General features: G+C 45.4%; 1 protein-coding gene across 1 annotated transcript in view; it reads left to right on the top strand.

Annotated features, from left to right (window-relative positions):
* Positions 1-9,242, top strand: part of TMEM260 (transmembrane protein 260) — a 33,002-nt gene extending 23,760 nt beyond the window's left edge. Inside the window, exons 7-16 of the mRNA XM_030275215.4 lie at positions 1,137-1,177; positions 1,535-1,603; positions 1,953-2,070; positions 2,320-2,495; positions 3,686-3,857; positions 5,010-5,158; positions 6,041-6,217; positions 6,939-6,992; positions 7,381-7,471; positions 8,595-9,242. Coding sequence (XP_030131075.4) covers positions 1,137-1,177; positions 1,535-1,603; positions 1,953-2,070; positions 2,320-2,495; positions 3,686-3,857; positions 5,010-5,158; positions 6,041-6,217; positions 6,939-6,992; positions 7,381-7,471; positions 8,595-8,867 — 1,320 coding nt within the window. The 3' untranslated portion in view covers positions 8,868-9,242. The remainder of the gene's footprint in view (positions 1-1,136; positions 1,178-1,534; positions 1,604-1,952; positions 2,071-2,319; positions 2,496-3,685; positions 3,858-5,009; positions 5,159-6,040; positions 6,218-6,938; positions 6,993-7,380; positions 7,472-8,594) is intronic.
* The last annotated feature ends 6,820 nt before the right edge of the window (positions 9,243-16,062 follow it).

Raw genomic sequence — 16,062 nt, 5'->3', positions numbered from 1 at the left:
CACATTTAGGATGAACTTGTCTGAAGCAGGAGCAATACATACAGCAAAATCCAAACGTTTGGTCCCGGTGCCAGTTGGGATAATGCCAGAGCACTGCTGGATGGACAGACAGCTTTTACATCTCATAGCTCTGTTTTAAGGGCAGGCAGGGTCAAAAAAAAAGCCCAGAAAATATTTTGGGGAGGATTCCACCTGTAAGCCATGGATCAGGAATGTTATCTCTGTGATGGATGTGTCCAGGGCCATCAGCTGCCAGCAAGGTGGGGCTTCAGGAGCTGTGTGCTGGCTCTGTATCCTCTATCACTTACTTTTTAATCAAATCCTGGATGCAATTAACTATTCCATTTTTATTGAGATTAAATATTCCTTCCAGACCTCCTGAATCTGTTTACCTTTTCTTTAATCTGGTGGCCACTTTTCCAACAAGCAGCAATGAAGTTAATTCCTCCCCTCCACATAGCATGTCTTTTTCCCAGACATGTGCCATGGATTGCAAGTCTCTGCAATAAAAATTCTGATTATCTCATAAAGATTTTGTACAGCTCTGCATTTGTCAGGGCAGAGGAGAAAGGGACAAGTCTGGTAAGCAAGGAGGAATTGAGCTTGTGTCAGGCTGTGGGGAGATGTCACAGAAAATAATTGCAGCATGAAGATACAGAACATGGCCTCAAGTTGTGGCAGGAGAGATTTAGATTGGATATTAGGAAAAAAAATTCACAGAAAGAATGGTCAGGAATTGGAATAGGCTGCCCAGGGCAGTGGTGATTTAGAAGATGTGTTGCTGTGGCACTTGGGGACATGGGTCAGTGGTGGGCTGGGCAGTGCTGGGGGAATGGTTGGACTCGATGACCTCAGAGGGCTTTTCCAACCCAAATCATTCCATGATACAGCAGAGATCGTGGTTAAACCATAGGACATGCTCTAATCACAGGATAATGAGTTGTCAGCACCTTGAAGAAATGCTTACCCAGGGGGTAAATCACATAAAACAGGAACGTGGGAGAGCACCTTGCAGTGAAGATTGGAGCAGAGCTTGCTGCCTTTCTTGCAAAGAGAAAATGAGAAGACCTTCCTTGCCCCAGTGATACCCAATCAGTGTGTGGGTTCCTCATGGGTTTCCTTTGTTTTTATTTCAGGCCAAGTCCGAGGCAGGATCCAGTATGGGAGAGATGCTGCTGTGAGTAACACCGTGGCTGTGCCTTTCAGTGGACAGTAACTTGTTGCTGCTGCTGTCCTTTGGGCCAAAGTGGCTCCTGGCCTTTCTTTCCTCACCCTGTGCAGAGCTGGGGCCGTGTGTGTCCAGCATCCTTGCCCTCTGTCTTCCCCACTGAAGGAAAAACACTGAATCCCCTATCCCAGTGATTTTACCTTAAAAATTCTGCCATATAACCCACCCTTGTCCCATTTCTGGTAGACTTAATCCCAGCAGAATGGGAATATATTCAGTTGTGCTTATTCCGTGCTTCTCCTGACACTTTGATTGAGTGCAGGGATGATTTGGGGGTGACAAATCCACTCTTTAATTTCTCCACAGTTTCCAGCTGGCACAGATGAAGTCAGAGCTCTCCCTTCCCGTCCTTGCCCTGGCACTGGTGGCACTGCTGTAAGTTGAACAATATTTGCTTCAATGTGCATTTTTTCTCAATTTTTCTTACTGCCTGCATGGGCAGCTTGTTTTGCTTTCTGCTTGCTGCTGCAGAAATTGCAGCAATTGGCTGTGGTCATCAATTATTAAGAGCAAAATATCCCTTGGTAGATGGCAAACTTAAAACTCCTGAAATCCTGATGGTTTTGTGCTTTAAAAACAGAAGTTTCATAAATGACAAAGGTAAAGAAAGACTTATCAGCTCCTTGTGTTAAGTGCATTTAGGTATGCAAGAAGTTCAAGCACGTATAATTTTTGCTTCGTTTTTCATCATGTCTCAGGAGTGATACATTATTTTTTTTAATAGGAAAAAGCAGCAGAAATCACCTGTGATCTGGCTCTTCACTGGAATGCTCTGCCTTTATTCCCTTTTCTTTGCTTGGAGAGCAAATTTGGATGTTACAAAGCCTCTGTTTCTAGGTGTGGTACGTTGCACTCCCAAAGTTGCTCTGACATGTTAATTTTTGAGAGAAACATCCAAAACCTTAAAACCACCTGACCAGCAGCAGGCAGTTGTCTTGAAACTGCAGGAGGTGCCAAAATACAACTCCAAGGCCAGGTTGGACAGGGCTTGGAGCAACCTGGTCTAGTGGAAGGTGTGGGATGGGGGTAGAATGGGATGTTCTTTGTGGTCCCTTCCAACCCAAGCCAAATTCTGGGATTCTCTCTCCTAGGTGGAGCGGTTCTGGCTGCAGAGCAGTGCTGTGGTGGCCGTGCTGGCAGGGCTGGGGCTGGCCATGCTGGCCAGCCTTGGCAGGGGCACTGTGCTGGAGGGCACCTGGCTGCTGCCATGCCTGGAGTGGCTTCCTGCTCTTGCTCTCATTGCTTCTCAAATTTGGGCAAATTACAGGTGAGAAGTTCCCTTGGTGCCGCCTCGCAGGGTGACTTGAGGTGCTCCTGGGGTTTCTGTCCTTGGCTGGGAGTGGGAAGGGCATTTTTCACACCCCACCTAAGCTTGCATGGTCACAGCCTGCAGAACCCCCTGGTTTGATCTCCTCAGAGTCACCAACTCCAGGCTGTGAATGGGGATGTCACAGAGGTTGAGGGAAAACAGCTCTGTAGATACATAAACTTCCAAAAAACCCTTGTAAATCTGTGCTTTTTCTCCTTAAGGAGGTTGGCAGAATTCATGTGTCCTGAACTTCTCTTGCTTTCCTTCACGCTGCCTTGTGCCCTGAAGTTTTTTTTCTGATTTTTCCCCATTTTTAAAGATATAAATCTGTAGTTTGGGGCTTCCCCATCCCATAACCCATGCAGTTGCTTGGATGGGAATCAGTGGGATTCTCAGGTACAGGCTGACCAAGGAAATGTAGACTTCATCCTCAGGAATCCTTTTTTGCCACACCTTTTCCAAAGGCTTGTCCATAGGTGAGGCAATCATAGCTCCTGTCCTCAAGTCTCACCTGAATCCATACCTGGAATATGTGCACACAACTTTAGTGAAAAGAATCCAATCTCAGATCATGTGAATCAACTTCTGCCTCATACTACAAAGACTTGGGGTTTTCAATCTTAATGGAAACATTAAAGGATGAGGAGGATTTCAAATGCTCTACAGAACCAACGTTGTACTGGCACTTCCAGCACCCACTAATAAGGTTTTAGATTTAGCCCAAGAAGAAATTAGAATTAAGGTTAAGGTGTGAAGTTAGTGTGTATTCTGGCAAAATTTTAGTGGGTGGTGCTTTCTGAGGGCCTGTTCTTTAAATGCTTTTTTTTCCTGTATCTCATTTTCTCTAGAAAGGGAGATATTAAGTTGTTGTAGTGATTAAGTTGTTGACACTCTCCATCCCTGGAAGTTCAAGGCCAGGTTGGATGGGGTTGGAGCAACCTGGGAACAACTGGGAGCAACTTCCATAGTGGAAGGTGTAGAGTGAGATGTTCTTTAAAGTCCCTTCCAACTCAAACTTTCTGTGGCTCTGTGATGTTTCCAGGATGGATTTCCCCTGTGGGTGCCTGTTGCATAAAATTGCTCTGAATTTCCTCAAAACCATGCAAATGTCTGTTTTTAAGATTCTGATTTTCATCTGTTCTCTTCAGCACTTGTGATCAGAGCAACAACTACGTTGTTGATAAGTTTGCAAGGAATGTGCTGGCCTCCATGCCAGTGGGAGCAGTGATCCTGCTAAGAGGAGACTTGCCTGGGAATGCTCTTCGTTACTTTCATTATTGTGAGGGGATGAGGCCAGATATCACCTTAGTGGACCAGGAGGTATGTTCAGAAAGTGCTGTTTAGAAAGGCAGATTTAAGCATAAGCTGCAGAAATTCAGTTGTTCCTTTGTCTCCTTGAGAGGGTCTCTTAAAACTCATGATGTAGAAATAAATAAAATTGATTTTTTTTAAAAAAGAGTAGTGTGTAACTCTGGGATGGAGTGTGGCGTGCACATTTCCTTTTTCACTGAGAAATGGGAAAAGGAAAAAAAATAGTTACAAGATGGGTCACCCACACCTCCACTGCCACATCATCCTCGCAACTGGCTTTGCAACTTGTTGGCACGCCCCAAACCCAATTCCTGGTGTTTAACCAAACCAGCAGTGTCTTATCAGCAGTGGCTATTCTGTGGTGGAGTGAGGACCATGTGCCTCTGATCAGAAGGCACTGGTGACCCAGTCTGGTGCTGTGGTGTGACCATGGTGACCCAGTTTGACCATGGTGACCCAGTCTGGTGCTGTAATTTAACCATGGTGACCCAGTCTGGTGCTGATTTAACCATGGTGACCCAGTCTGGTGCTGTGATCTGACCATGGTGACCCAATTTGACCATGGTGACCCAGTCTGGTGCTAATTTAATCATGGTAACCCAATTTGACCATGGTGGCCCAGTCTGGTGCTGATTTAACCATGGTGACCCAATTGGACCACGGTGGCCCAGTCTGGTGCTGATTTAACCATGGTGACCCAGTCTGGTGCTGTGATCTGACCATGGTGACCCAATTTGACCATGGTGACCCAATCTGGTGCTGATTTAACCATGGTAACCCAGTCTGGCCATGGTGACCCAGTCTGGTACTGATTTAACCATGGTGACCCAATTTGACCATGGTGACCCAATCTGGTGCTGATTTAACCATGGTGACCAATCTGACCATGGTGGCCCAGTCTGGTGTTGTGATCTGGCCATGGTGGCCCAGTCTGGTGCTGATTTAATCATGGTGACCCAATTTGACCATGGTGACCCAGTCTGGTGCTGATTTAACCATGGTGACCAGTCTGACCATGGTGACCCGGTCTGATCTCATGTTCACTGCTGACATGGTAGGTGACTTCCCTAAGTAAATGGTCACTACTCCTGGAGAAACCATTTCTTCTGGATGTAAATCTTCGGATTCCTGTTCAAATTGTGATAATAACTTTTATTCTAGATGATGACTTACGAATGGTATTTACCCAAGCTGGCAAAGCATTTACCTGGCGTTTATTTTCCCGGGAACCGGTGGAATCCCGTGGAAGGAGTATTACCCGACGGGACGCTCGCCTTTAATCTCCATCGTTTCCTCAAAGTAAATAAACAGTAAGCATTTCTTTCATATGTAACAGCTTTCCTAAAATCTCTGACCTTTTTTTTTTTTTCCTCTGGAAATTGTTTATGGAACAGCTTGGTACTGCATCCAAAAGACCAATTTTCTCCACTGACTTCCTCCCCGGTGGCGAGATTATTTTTGCAATTAAAGCAAAATATCTCTGCAGAAGTAACTCCATCCGGATATAATATTGCCTGTTGTTTTGAGGTTGGTTTGGTTTTTAGGAAGGAGAGGGGAAAAAAGTGATCTGCAGAGTGTTTACTGATGATTTTTTGTTGTTGGAGTGTTTACTGATGATTTTTTGTTGTTGGTGTCGATACAATTCATCACAGAGAATAGGAACATTCCTGTGTACTCAGAACGACGATGGTTGGAGAGCAAATTGCTGCTGCTTCTCCTTTGTGAACATTGTGGCCAACTGATTAGCATAGAATGAATGTATTCCAGGAATAATCATCATATAAAAATAGCTTAGTAAGAGTGGAGAAAGGATTAGATACTCACACGAATAAGAATAGCCTCCGCATTTAGACTAGCTGGGGTGAGCCCTGCGAGGGTGGGGAGGCACAGGAGCACAGCCAGGTGCCACTGGGTAGAAATGGGCTTCTCCTACAGCTTCTGGCCTGTTTGGGAGGTCCAGGAGAGAGGACAGGATGTGCCAGCTGTCCTGGCTGCTCAAGATGGGCAAGGCCAGATGGAGAATTCATCTGTTTTCCAGACTGCCCCAAAACGTGCCCGTGCTGACGGGAGATGTGCTGGGTGGGTGTGTTTGTTGCACAGTGTGGCGTGGTCTGGTTTGTGGGGACACGGGGTGGCCCACAGTCTCTGAGGTGGCTTCACCATGGCTCTCTCTGTTGGTTTTTTTTTGGCAGTAAGGAAGTGTTTGTCTGCATAGGTCTTCATGAAGGGGACTCAACCTGGAGAAGGAGCCACTCGCTCTGGCCCTGGGGGACGTGTGAAAAGTTGGTTCCTTCTGGAGCTGTGTTTGACCCAGGAGAGTGGATTCGTCTCACAAGGAATCTCTATAACTGGACTGAAGATTATGGCAGGCACGTGGCAGAGGAGCCTCTGCTCCTTCCTGCTCAGCATTTTCTGCCGGCAGCATTGCCACACCCGCTGCAGTGTTAGAGGAATCAAACAAGAGCCATAATCTCAATGCTTTGTGTTCTGGAGAGATAGCAGGGAGAAATTCTTCCCTGTCAGAGTGGTGAGATGCTGGCACAGCCCAGAGAGATGGGCTGCCCCATCCCTGGCAGTGTTCCAGGCCAGGTTGGATGGGGCTTGGAGCAACCTGGGATAGTGGAAGGTGTCTCTGCTCTTGGCAGGGAGTTGGAATGAGATGATCTTTAAAGTCCCTTCCACACAAAACCATTCTATGATCTGTGATTTTTAACAGTGTGAAAAACAGCAACATTGCTAGTCAGGTATGAGGTCCAATTCTGACTTTAAAACTTGATCAGGATCTAAAATTATGGAGACATCGAGATGTTTAAATGCCATAGGCTGACCCGTGGTGGTAAAAAACATCTCTGGCTCTGAAATCTGGGATGCTGTGAAACACCTGATATATCAGAGACTCCTTCTGTGGAGAGAGAGGCACAAAGTTTTTTGAATGACAGAGAATCAGCTGAATTCCCTGCTGTCAGAGCCACAGGCTCCATGACAGGTTTTCTCCTGCCTGGGAGGTCTGTAGCTGCGGGGGCTGGAAGGGCTGTGGTGGGTGAAACCACGTGGATCTGATGGCTGAATTTTATTTCCATTCCCATTTAGTTTCAGCCCCTCTTCCTGGGAAGCTGTCGCCAATGAGGAGATGTGGCAAGCCAGGTAATTTTCCTTTGCTCTCTTCCAGCAGCCAGTGGGCACTGCCAGCTCACTGGTGTGGAAACACACACCAAAGCAGGCAGCTTGATGGGCAGTGGCCTTGTTGGGTCTGCAAGTGCCAAGATTCAGAAGGAAAAGGCTGGCATGATGAGAGGAAGCATGCCAGCAAAACCTTCAGGAAAGTGACTGTTTTATTCACCAAAAGGTTCTGCCCCAAGTCTCTCAAAGGTAGTTGGGATGTAGGGTGAGGAAATAGATTATGGAGAGAAATTTATGTCACTGGTGGCTTGACTGTCCCACATGTGGACGTGTTGAAGCTGTGTATAACCCTGTGATGTGAGCTGGCTGCATTTAAGCAGTTCCCACATGGAAGTTTTTCTTGTTTTCCTAGGATGAAAACAGCTTTCTTCATCTTTGACCTCGCAGAAAAGGCCAGTGTGACTGCAGAAATGAAAGCACAACTTTACACATTTGCATACACTGTAAGTCCTGCATTTGGGTTAGAAGTGCTCACTGCATCCTAAATTTTTAGCCTCTGTCATAATTTTTTCCCCCCCCTTTTCTTTTAAATTTCTGGAGCCCATGGAAATATGGTGTTTCCATGCAGGCCCTGTAATCTGCATTCCCCTTGTTTATCCAAACTGGGAGCACAGCCGATTCGAAGAGATTTGTTCAGGGATTTTATCCATTCCTGCTTGCCCCCTCGGTCACGGAGGGTGCCAAAAGCAAACCAGTCAACACCCTGCTTTTGCTATAATTATGTTGTCTGTGCTGGCCTCCAAACCCATGCCAAGAGATTGCTTGTCCTGAAGTCCCCTCTATGCACTTGTCCCCTCTGTCATTACACAGTCGTGCAGTCTGAGCCAGCAAGTGTAAAATCCGACAGTCTTCTTGCTGCAAATTAATTCTGCTGCATTTCACACCAAAGAATAACACCCATAAGCTGGTGTAGGTATCTCTGGAAATACTGGACTGCCTGAGATGCCAACAGATGCACGAAGTGATCAGTGTGTATCAGCAGAGAGGAGCAGTATTTCATAGTCCAGCACAGAATCAACAAATGGTTTCCTAAATTCTTGCCTGTTTTGCTGTGATTTTTGCTGTTCTGCAAAGTTCCCGGGCACATGCCTGCTGTTGAGCTTATGAATATTCCCACTCAAGTCAACAGACTGCTTAAGTCCTGTGGAAGACATCCTGATCTCCTGAAATATTGAGTAAATGTCTTGCAGGCGCGGCAGTTAAATCTCTTTTTTCCCCCAGCTTGGTGTAACACCTCTCCGGGGGAAGCACATAATGTGCTGTGGGGTTATCACCATCATCTGTAATGTTTCTAAACAAACAGCTGCTGTTGGAAGGGAAACGTTTCAGCCCCCCTTGGATTTCTGATTCATGCTGCTGAATGGCAAACACAGAGCAAATTACAGAAATACTTCAGCTCTGGACTTGGACATCTAAATAGCATCTGTTTCTTTCCAGGCAGTTTTGAAGTACTGTTAAAAGCTGTTGCTCCCACTTTGTTCAATTAATTTGCTGCCCCTACCTTTTTCTTTTTTTTTTTCCTTTTTCTTTTGCTTTTTTTTGTTTTGTTTTTGTTCCTTTTAACAGTCATACAAAGAAATTGTCAACTCCCATCCCCATCACCCGGTGAACTGGCACAAAAACTTCGCCATCGCCTGCGAGAGGATGCTGCGCCTGGGCCGGGGGGACGTGGATCCCGAAACGCTGCTCTCCCAAACTGTGAAACATTTCCTGCTCTACACTGAGAGGGCAGAGGATGATCCCCAGCGCCAGGACATCCTGCAGGCTGTGCAGCACCTCAGGGAAGAGCTGCAGGGGCTGAGGAGAAGGAAAGCAGAGCTGAGGAGCAGAGCTGGGTAGCTCCTGGCCCTGCTGAAATGTTGAAGATGGGACTTAAAATCTGAATTAGTCCTTGGCAGCGTGAGAGGGGTTTCAAAAGGTGACAGAAATGGCAGCAGAGAGGAAATCAAGTGTGATCCCCTCTGCAGGAACATAGTGATGTTTGATTTCTGTTGCCAAATTAACTTTTTTTGAAGTAAGGGAGAAGCTCACCACTAAATAAAGTATTTGGATTCAAAAAAGAGAGTTTTCTTTTACAAGAAAACTATGAGCTTGTACTGTGAATATTTTTTTTTTTATGAATGCAGCATCCACTCTTGATGTAAAAATGTATTTAGCATTTTATTGTTACCTCTGTTGCTGAGCCAAGAGGTTTTCTAAAGCCATTTTTCATTAGCTGTGCTGTGTCTGTGTGTTTTTGTGGTGGGTTTCCAGCAGGACAAGCTGTGGGATGGTGCCCTCCCATGAGCCTGCTCATTCACTGTTTTGGATGTGCTCTGGGCCCTGTCTGTGTCTGTGCCCAAGGGCACTGCAGAGTCATAATCACAGAATCCCAGAATGATCTGGGTTACAAGTGACCTTAAAGATCGTCTCATACCAACCCCCTGCCATGGGCAGGGACACCTTCCACTGTCCCAGGTTGCTCCAAGCCCTGTCCAACCTGGCCTTGGGCACTTCCAGGGATGGGGCAGGCACAGCTTCTCTGGGCACCCTGTGCCAGGGCCTCCCCACCCTCACAGGGAACAATTCCTTCCCAATATCCCATCTAACCCTGCCCCTCCTTCACTTTGAATCCTTTTTTCCTTGTCATGTCACTTCATGCCCATGTAAACAGTCCTTTTCCAGCTCTCTGTAACCCCTTTAGGCACTGGAAGGACAGGATGTCCTGCTGGAATAGAGTGGGTAGAGACCAACCCATTTTTTATGCCTCCCTTGCATTTTGGGCTTGCCTGCTTTCATTCCCTTGGGATTTTAGGAGGGGATGGTCTTTATTGCTTAGAGTTCCAACACTGAGCAAGAAACTTGTGTATTTTCCCTTGGAGAGGGTCTCTGCTGGCAGCACTGTGACATCTCCTGGTCCTGAGACCCCACATGGGATGTAAGAGCAGCTGCTCTGGGATGTTGCTCCCCTGGGATGCTGCTCTCTCCATGGGTCATGGCATCCATGCTGTGGCCTCTGTCTGGGCTCTCCTGGGGATGCCAGAACTGCAATTTTGGAGATATCAGGGCTTCAACCAAAAGAATTGGGTGTGAATCCACCCTGCTTTTCAATCTGCCCCAGCAGCCAAGTGACTTCTGGGGTTACCAAGAACTCAGCTTCTTCTTTTCGATGAAAAAGATACAAAATGTGTTTTTCAATATTTTGTCAGTTAACAGTACTTCAAATGCTTAAAACAGACCCAAAACTCTGGGGTTGTTCCTGTAAAGCTCTGTTAAGTTAAAACTTCTTATGTTATTCTCTGGTTTTGTGATATCTCAGTCCAGTGTTGCAGGAGACAAATTGCTGCCAGGTCAGGATTTCTTTTGGACTGGTAAAACTGTCAGAGAAGAAAGAAGTAATAAAGAAAAATCACATTATGAAACAGCATCTCTGGAGCAGATTGGGATGGAGGCAGGAGCGAGGGGTGTTGCAGGAGGATGCTCTGCTGGTTTGGAGTTTGAGGTGTGTGTAGGGACACGTGGCTGCTATTCCTAATAGATCCTTTTAAAACTTCTCTCTTTCTCTCCAAGTGCTGATTTTTCCAACTTTCACTGGATGCTTCCCATATAAAAATCAAGCTGCTGTCTAGGAATCTCTAACTCAAGTTGCAAAATAACATCCTTTATTTTTCACTCTCTCACTCTTATTTTTGGAGGATATGATTTCCATAGCAATTCCCCCTTAATTCCTGTGAGCCATTCCTGTACAAACAGCAGATGGGAAATAGCAATGAAAAGATGGAAAACTGTGGCTTCTGGCTTGCAAAGCCACAAAAGCAGAGGGTGAGAGGGAAGAGGAACAGTTCAGGGGTGTCATTTTAACTCTTTGTGTTGTAATTGACTACATTTCAGGTCGGCTGTGCCTCACTTAAATCTCTTCCTTCCTCTCAATCCCTGCAGAAGTGTTTGTACAGAGAGAGGGAATATCACACATTCCTCCCTGCAGCTTTCTCCTTCCTTCTCCAAACCAGTCCTCCAGCCCCAGCAGAAAAGCGTTAGGAATCCGATTTTTGAATGCTTTTGTTACCTGCAAATCCATTCAAGCAAATATACTGAGCTGAGGGTTTTCTTTATGTTGATTAGATGCCCTCCTTAGCCGCATAGTCTTGAAATAATTGGAAGCTTTTAGATCCCACTATCTGCTCGGGAGAAAAGAGGGGCTGTACTGAGTAAAGCATCATCCTATATTGTAATAAACAGTAGTGGTGGCTACAAAAAGGACTTTACCACTGGCAAAATCCTTCCCAGGTGTGAAGAGCAGTGGGATGGTGATACCTTTTTGGGGAGAAAATCAGAACCGTGCCGTTGAACTGCTCCGTGTCCTTACAAATCCTGCGCACGCGAGATGCAGGGGTCTGTGCTGGGTGTTCAGCACGAGATATGCCACAGAGGGCGAAATATCCAGCACTGATGGAACTTCCAAAATTCCTCCCCATGAACCTGTTCAAATGAGATTTGCTGGTGCTCGCAGACGGAGCCGCTGCGTGGATGTTGCTGAGCCTGTTGGCTAAAAGGCGGTGCAGAGGGATGCTGGCAGAGTTTAATTTTTATCAGCTCCTCTTAGGTGGCACCCTGAAGTTTATCAAACAAGCAAAGCTGATTTGCTCTTCGTTAGTCTCAGTTGCATGAATCAGTTGCCAAGTAAACAGGATTTTGCATTTTCCTAATTACTTTCATATTTGTGTTTTACCTCTATTTGTTCTCTTGCAAAACGGGTCCTAATAATTAGTCAGGCTCCTGCTGCCTAGACCTGAAAAAAAAAACCAAAAAAAAAGAAAAAAAAAAAAAAGGGGGGTGGGGGCAGAGGGGAAAAAAGATTTCTGAGGGTTTTTTCTCCCTTATAAATTCATTTTTGTTACAAGCATCTTTTATACATATTACTAAAGGGAGCACACTAAGTAATGCAAATAATAGTTCTTTATTTTATTATGACAGTTAATTAATAGCAACCTGTTTTAATGAATAAAGTCACTCAGAGTCCTTCAGCACTTCCTAAGTAGAGGCCAGAATCTGTAGGGATTCTTTTTTCCCCCCCATTGTATAGCTCCAAGACTCGGCGCACTATATAGGGGCTGTATAGAAATGCTCGCTAATGAAGAGGGAGGGTGAGGAACTTGTCTGCATTCAAAGATCACTGGTGAGTCATTCAGCGAGAAAAGGCCCCTTGCTAGGAATAGTCACAGTTCCGCGGCATTGTGCTAGCAAAAGGGTTTGATCAAAGGTCTCCTGCCGAGCTTGCATGGTTTCCTTTCATACGACGACCATAATTAAAACCACTAATTCTCTTTTAAAATGCTGCAGGATGCCATGTAGGCATCTGTCTGGAGTGTCCTTTGTGCTGTCGGGAGCTGTTAAGGACCAGCGCCGAGGGCTTTTCAGCGACATGCCAGTCAGGAAGGTGATTCGACATAAGGGTGCCTCTGAAGGCTTGACAAGGCCTTGACTACACAATTCCAGCTGAATTTGCCCCTTGTCAGCTGCCAGTAAATAAATCTCAAAGAAGAAGGAGGAGGGGGGAAAAGCTGAAGTTTCATTACCTGATCCCCGGGGCTTTGTTGGTTTTGGCATCGCCCAGGGGGAAGCCCTCGCCCCTCAGGAGCTGGAGTTGGCCATTGGAGACCACGGCGTTTGAAGACCGTCAATACTTGTAACAGTTCAGCTGTTAGGAAGACAAATAAATGGAAGAGCCCATTAATCCCCTTTGGGTACTCGGTGCCTTTTGCCCTTTTATCACAGCCTTATTAGGTTCCTACTCATCTTGAACCAGGAGGGATGAATTGAAGTTGTTGAGCGCTAATTGGCAAAGACTTTTCATTGCGGGCCAAGAACTTTCACTGACTTGAAAGTAACTTCGCCATGGGGCGGATCAGCAAATTTTTGCCTTGCCATTAAAACAAAACCCCCAAAATCCCGTTGGGATTTGATGTGGTGCTTAAAAAAATAAATTAGAAAAATATATTAAAAAAAGAGAGAACTGCTAAATTGTTTGGCTTATCCTTCATGAGGATGTTGGCAGCTTGTGTTTGCTCTTTAAAAGTGAGTGATGGAAGCAGATGTGGCTGAGGGAGAGCCACCCTGAAATGCAGTAGGAATTCATGTATCCTATAGGTGTGCATTACCCAAACCTACTCATCAGGCTTCCCAAAAGCAGTGGGAGATGGTCTCTGAGGAGGCGCTGCTGTTCCGGAAGGTTCGGAACCACTCCAGGGTCAAGCAGAGTTTTCCACATGCCAGAAGACAATTCTGGCTGACCTAGAGCCATCCCTGGGTTTAGTGGCAGGATTTATAGATGGGAAATATTTCAGCATGGAGGCACTCAGATGTTCTCATGGAAATTGGTTTTTAATGTTGATTTTGGTAAGTGCTGCATGAATTTGAAGGTACTTACTGACCTTTCTCCCCATGTCCCACACAATGCACATTTTAAACAAAGACAAAATCTTCTGTGAAGTTGTGAAAGCATCTTGTGGTGTAAATGTAGGTGAACCTAATGGGAAGAAATGACGATGTCTGACTCAATTCAGAAGGCTGAATTATTTCTTTATTTTAACTATGCTAAAATACATTAATATGTTTTAAAAAGGAGGATATTAAAACTACATACTACTTTCTTTGACTCTAACTCTAACTCTCCCACAACTGGTGACCCTCTCTGAAAGTCCAGCCCCAGGTGGATTGGATTGGCCATCAGGCTCAAACAATCCTCACCAGAATCCAACAAAGCAATCACCCCAGGTAAACAATTCTCCAAACACATTCACATAGGAAAAACAAGGAGCAGAAATAGAAATTGTTTTCTCTTTCATTTCTCTCTGTGCACTTCTATGAAAAATCCTGAGGGAGAGAAATGTGTTTGCCACAATCTTGTACATGACAAGTGAGACTGTCATGGGCAACCTCCACCTGGAAGACATTGAGTTGGGGGTTTGAGAGCACAAAATCCTACTGGTGTGTCCCCCAAACTCTGCATTTGGGGGACTCATGAACCGAGGCGCCCACACTAAGGACAGCATCTCCCACTGGGGTGCCAGTGAGTGTACCCTGCAAAACCCACACCATTTTTCCAGGGACTTGCAGAACAGGGAGCTTGGCATGGTGCTACCTGGGCAAAAGAGCAGCTGAAGCTCTCCCATCACACAGTGGGGAATGAAAACATCATTGTCAGTGCCTTGGAAAGACTGTTTGGTTTGGATCTGCCCGGTGGGTTTGGAGCAGTGCTCCCGCCAGGTGGCTGCGAGACACTGCCCGGCTCCACGGCCACCAAGGGCCACACGGTACTGGAGAGTGCTGGTGGCACCACATTGTCCCCTCTAAGGAGCACTTGAGTGCTCTTGGTTGTTCTGCAGCTGTAGCACATTGCTGCTGGTCACCTAGAGCAGCAGCTTGCTGAAATTTGGAGGAAAAGCATGTAAGAGGAGCATGAGTTTGGGTGGTTTTGAGGGCCTTTTCTGTCATGTTCTTTTTTAAGTAGTAAAACCACTTAAAAAAGAAAAAGACATTTGAAAAACTCCTCTGCTCATGAAGCCCAGGGAGGATCTGCTGCCTGCTTCAAGCCTGAGGGATTTGCCTGCTCAAATTTTTTCCCAAAATTTATTATTTCTCCCTTGCTGCCTCTTGAAGCTCCAGTTACATTCAAAGTGGACTTTTCAATAAAGGCTTTTTTTGAAACAGAGTGAAAACAAAGAATGAATATAGAACTGCTTTATTCAGATGAGTGGAGGAAATTTGTACTGGTGGAAGGCTGGCTGGAGAGGGTACTGTGATTGATAGCATCCTTCCATCCATCCATCCATCCATCCATCCATCCATCCATCCATCCATCCATCCATCCATCCATCCATCTATCCCTCCCTCATGTATCCATCCATCCATCCATCCATCCATCCATCCATCCATCCATCCCTCATCCATCCATCCATCCATCCATCCATCCATCCATCCATCCATCCATCCATCCATCCATCCATCCATCCTTCACAGCCTGCTTCTAACAAACAGGAGATTTTGCCTTTTGTTGGGTTGAACAAACCCAAGGCAAACATAACTTGTTTCCAGTGAATTTTATCAGTAAATCCTTGATGATCCCATTCAAAACTGGGCTTTGTTGGTGAGTGAGGAACAGACACAATGGCCTCAAGGAAGATGAAGATCAGCCTGGATATTTGGTGTATGTAAAGGTCGCCGTTGTTGGAGAAAGAGAAGTTCTTTGGAATGCTGGATTATTTCCAGCATTTGGGAAAGAACAAGTGAGAATTTACTACTCAGTTACAAGCTGTAAGGTTTGGCATCGAGAAAGTGGGATTTTTTTAGAAATCCACAATCATAATTTTGATCTTTAAACTTAATTGAACTAATTCAATTAGACTGTGCCAGTCTTGCATTTGATTGAAGACAGCAGCTTGGTTTTGCTAGAAGGTAAGAATGAACCATGGATAATCCTGACTAGATATGAAAGAGGATTTTTCTATCTTGTGGGGGCCCAGGAGGGAGGTCGGAGGTTTCTTTGGCTCAGTGGATCAGCTTATGCTGATATTTGATCAATACACTCTGCTCACCCATCACATTGACTCTGCTCCTAATCTACTGAAACCTGGTTTTTGTCACACAAAAATTGGAATCTGTGACATGACATGAAGAGGATTCAGCTTCTTCACTTGCTGTTTTGTTTAGGACTATTTTGGGCAACTGTCACCTTCAAATAAACTTAATTGCAGAAAACATGAGAAGGGTTGGCAATATGGGCTACGTGTTTTGTCCTCAATTTCTGAAGGCAGTGTTCTGTCGAGGTCCCCAGCACATGGGTGACCTCAAATATCATTGAAAATATTGGGGTTCATTGTGCTTTTAAATTCAGTGACATCACTCACGACACTTCAATTCTTCCAGTTATTCCTGGTGCTAAAAGCAACCAGTTTGAAGAAACCCTGGGGACCCCTAAATACCCCTTTTTTTTTTTTTCTCCTCTCCCAACCAGGATCTAGCTTTTTACCATTTCCTTAATGTTTGCAGCTAGAAA

Source organism: Taeniopygia guttata, chromosome 5 (genome assembly GCF_048771995.1).
Source record: "Taeniopygia guttata chromosome 5, bTaeGut7.mat, whole genome shotgun sequence".
NCBI lineage: Eukaryota > Metazoa > Chordata > Aves > Passeriformes > Estrildidae > Taeniopygia > Taeniopygia guttata.
This window is presented reverse-complemented; position numbering and strand designations above follow the sequence as displayed.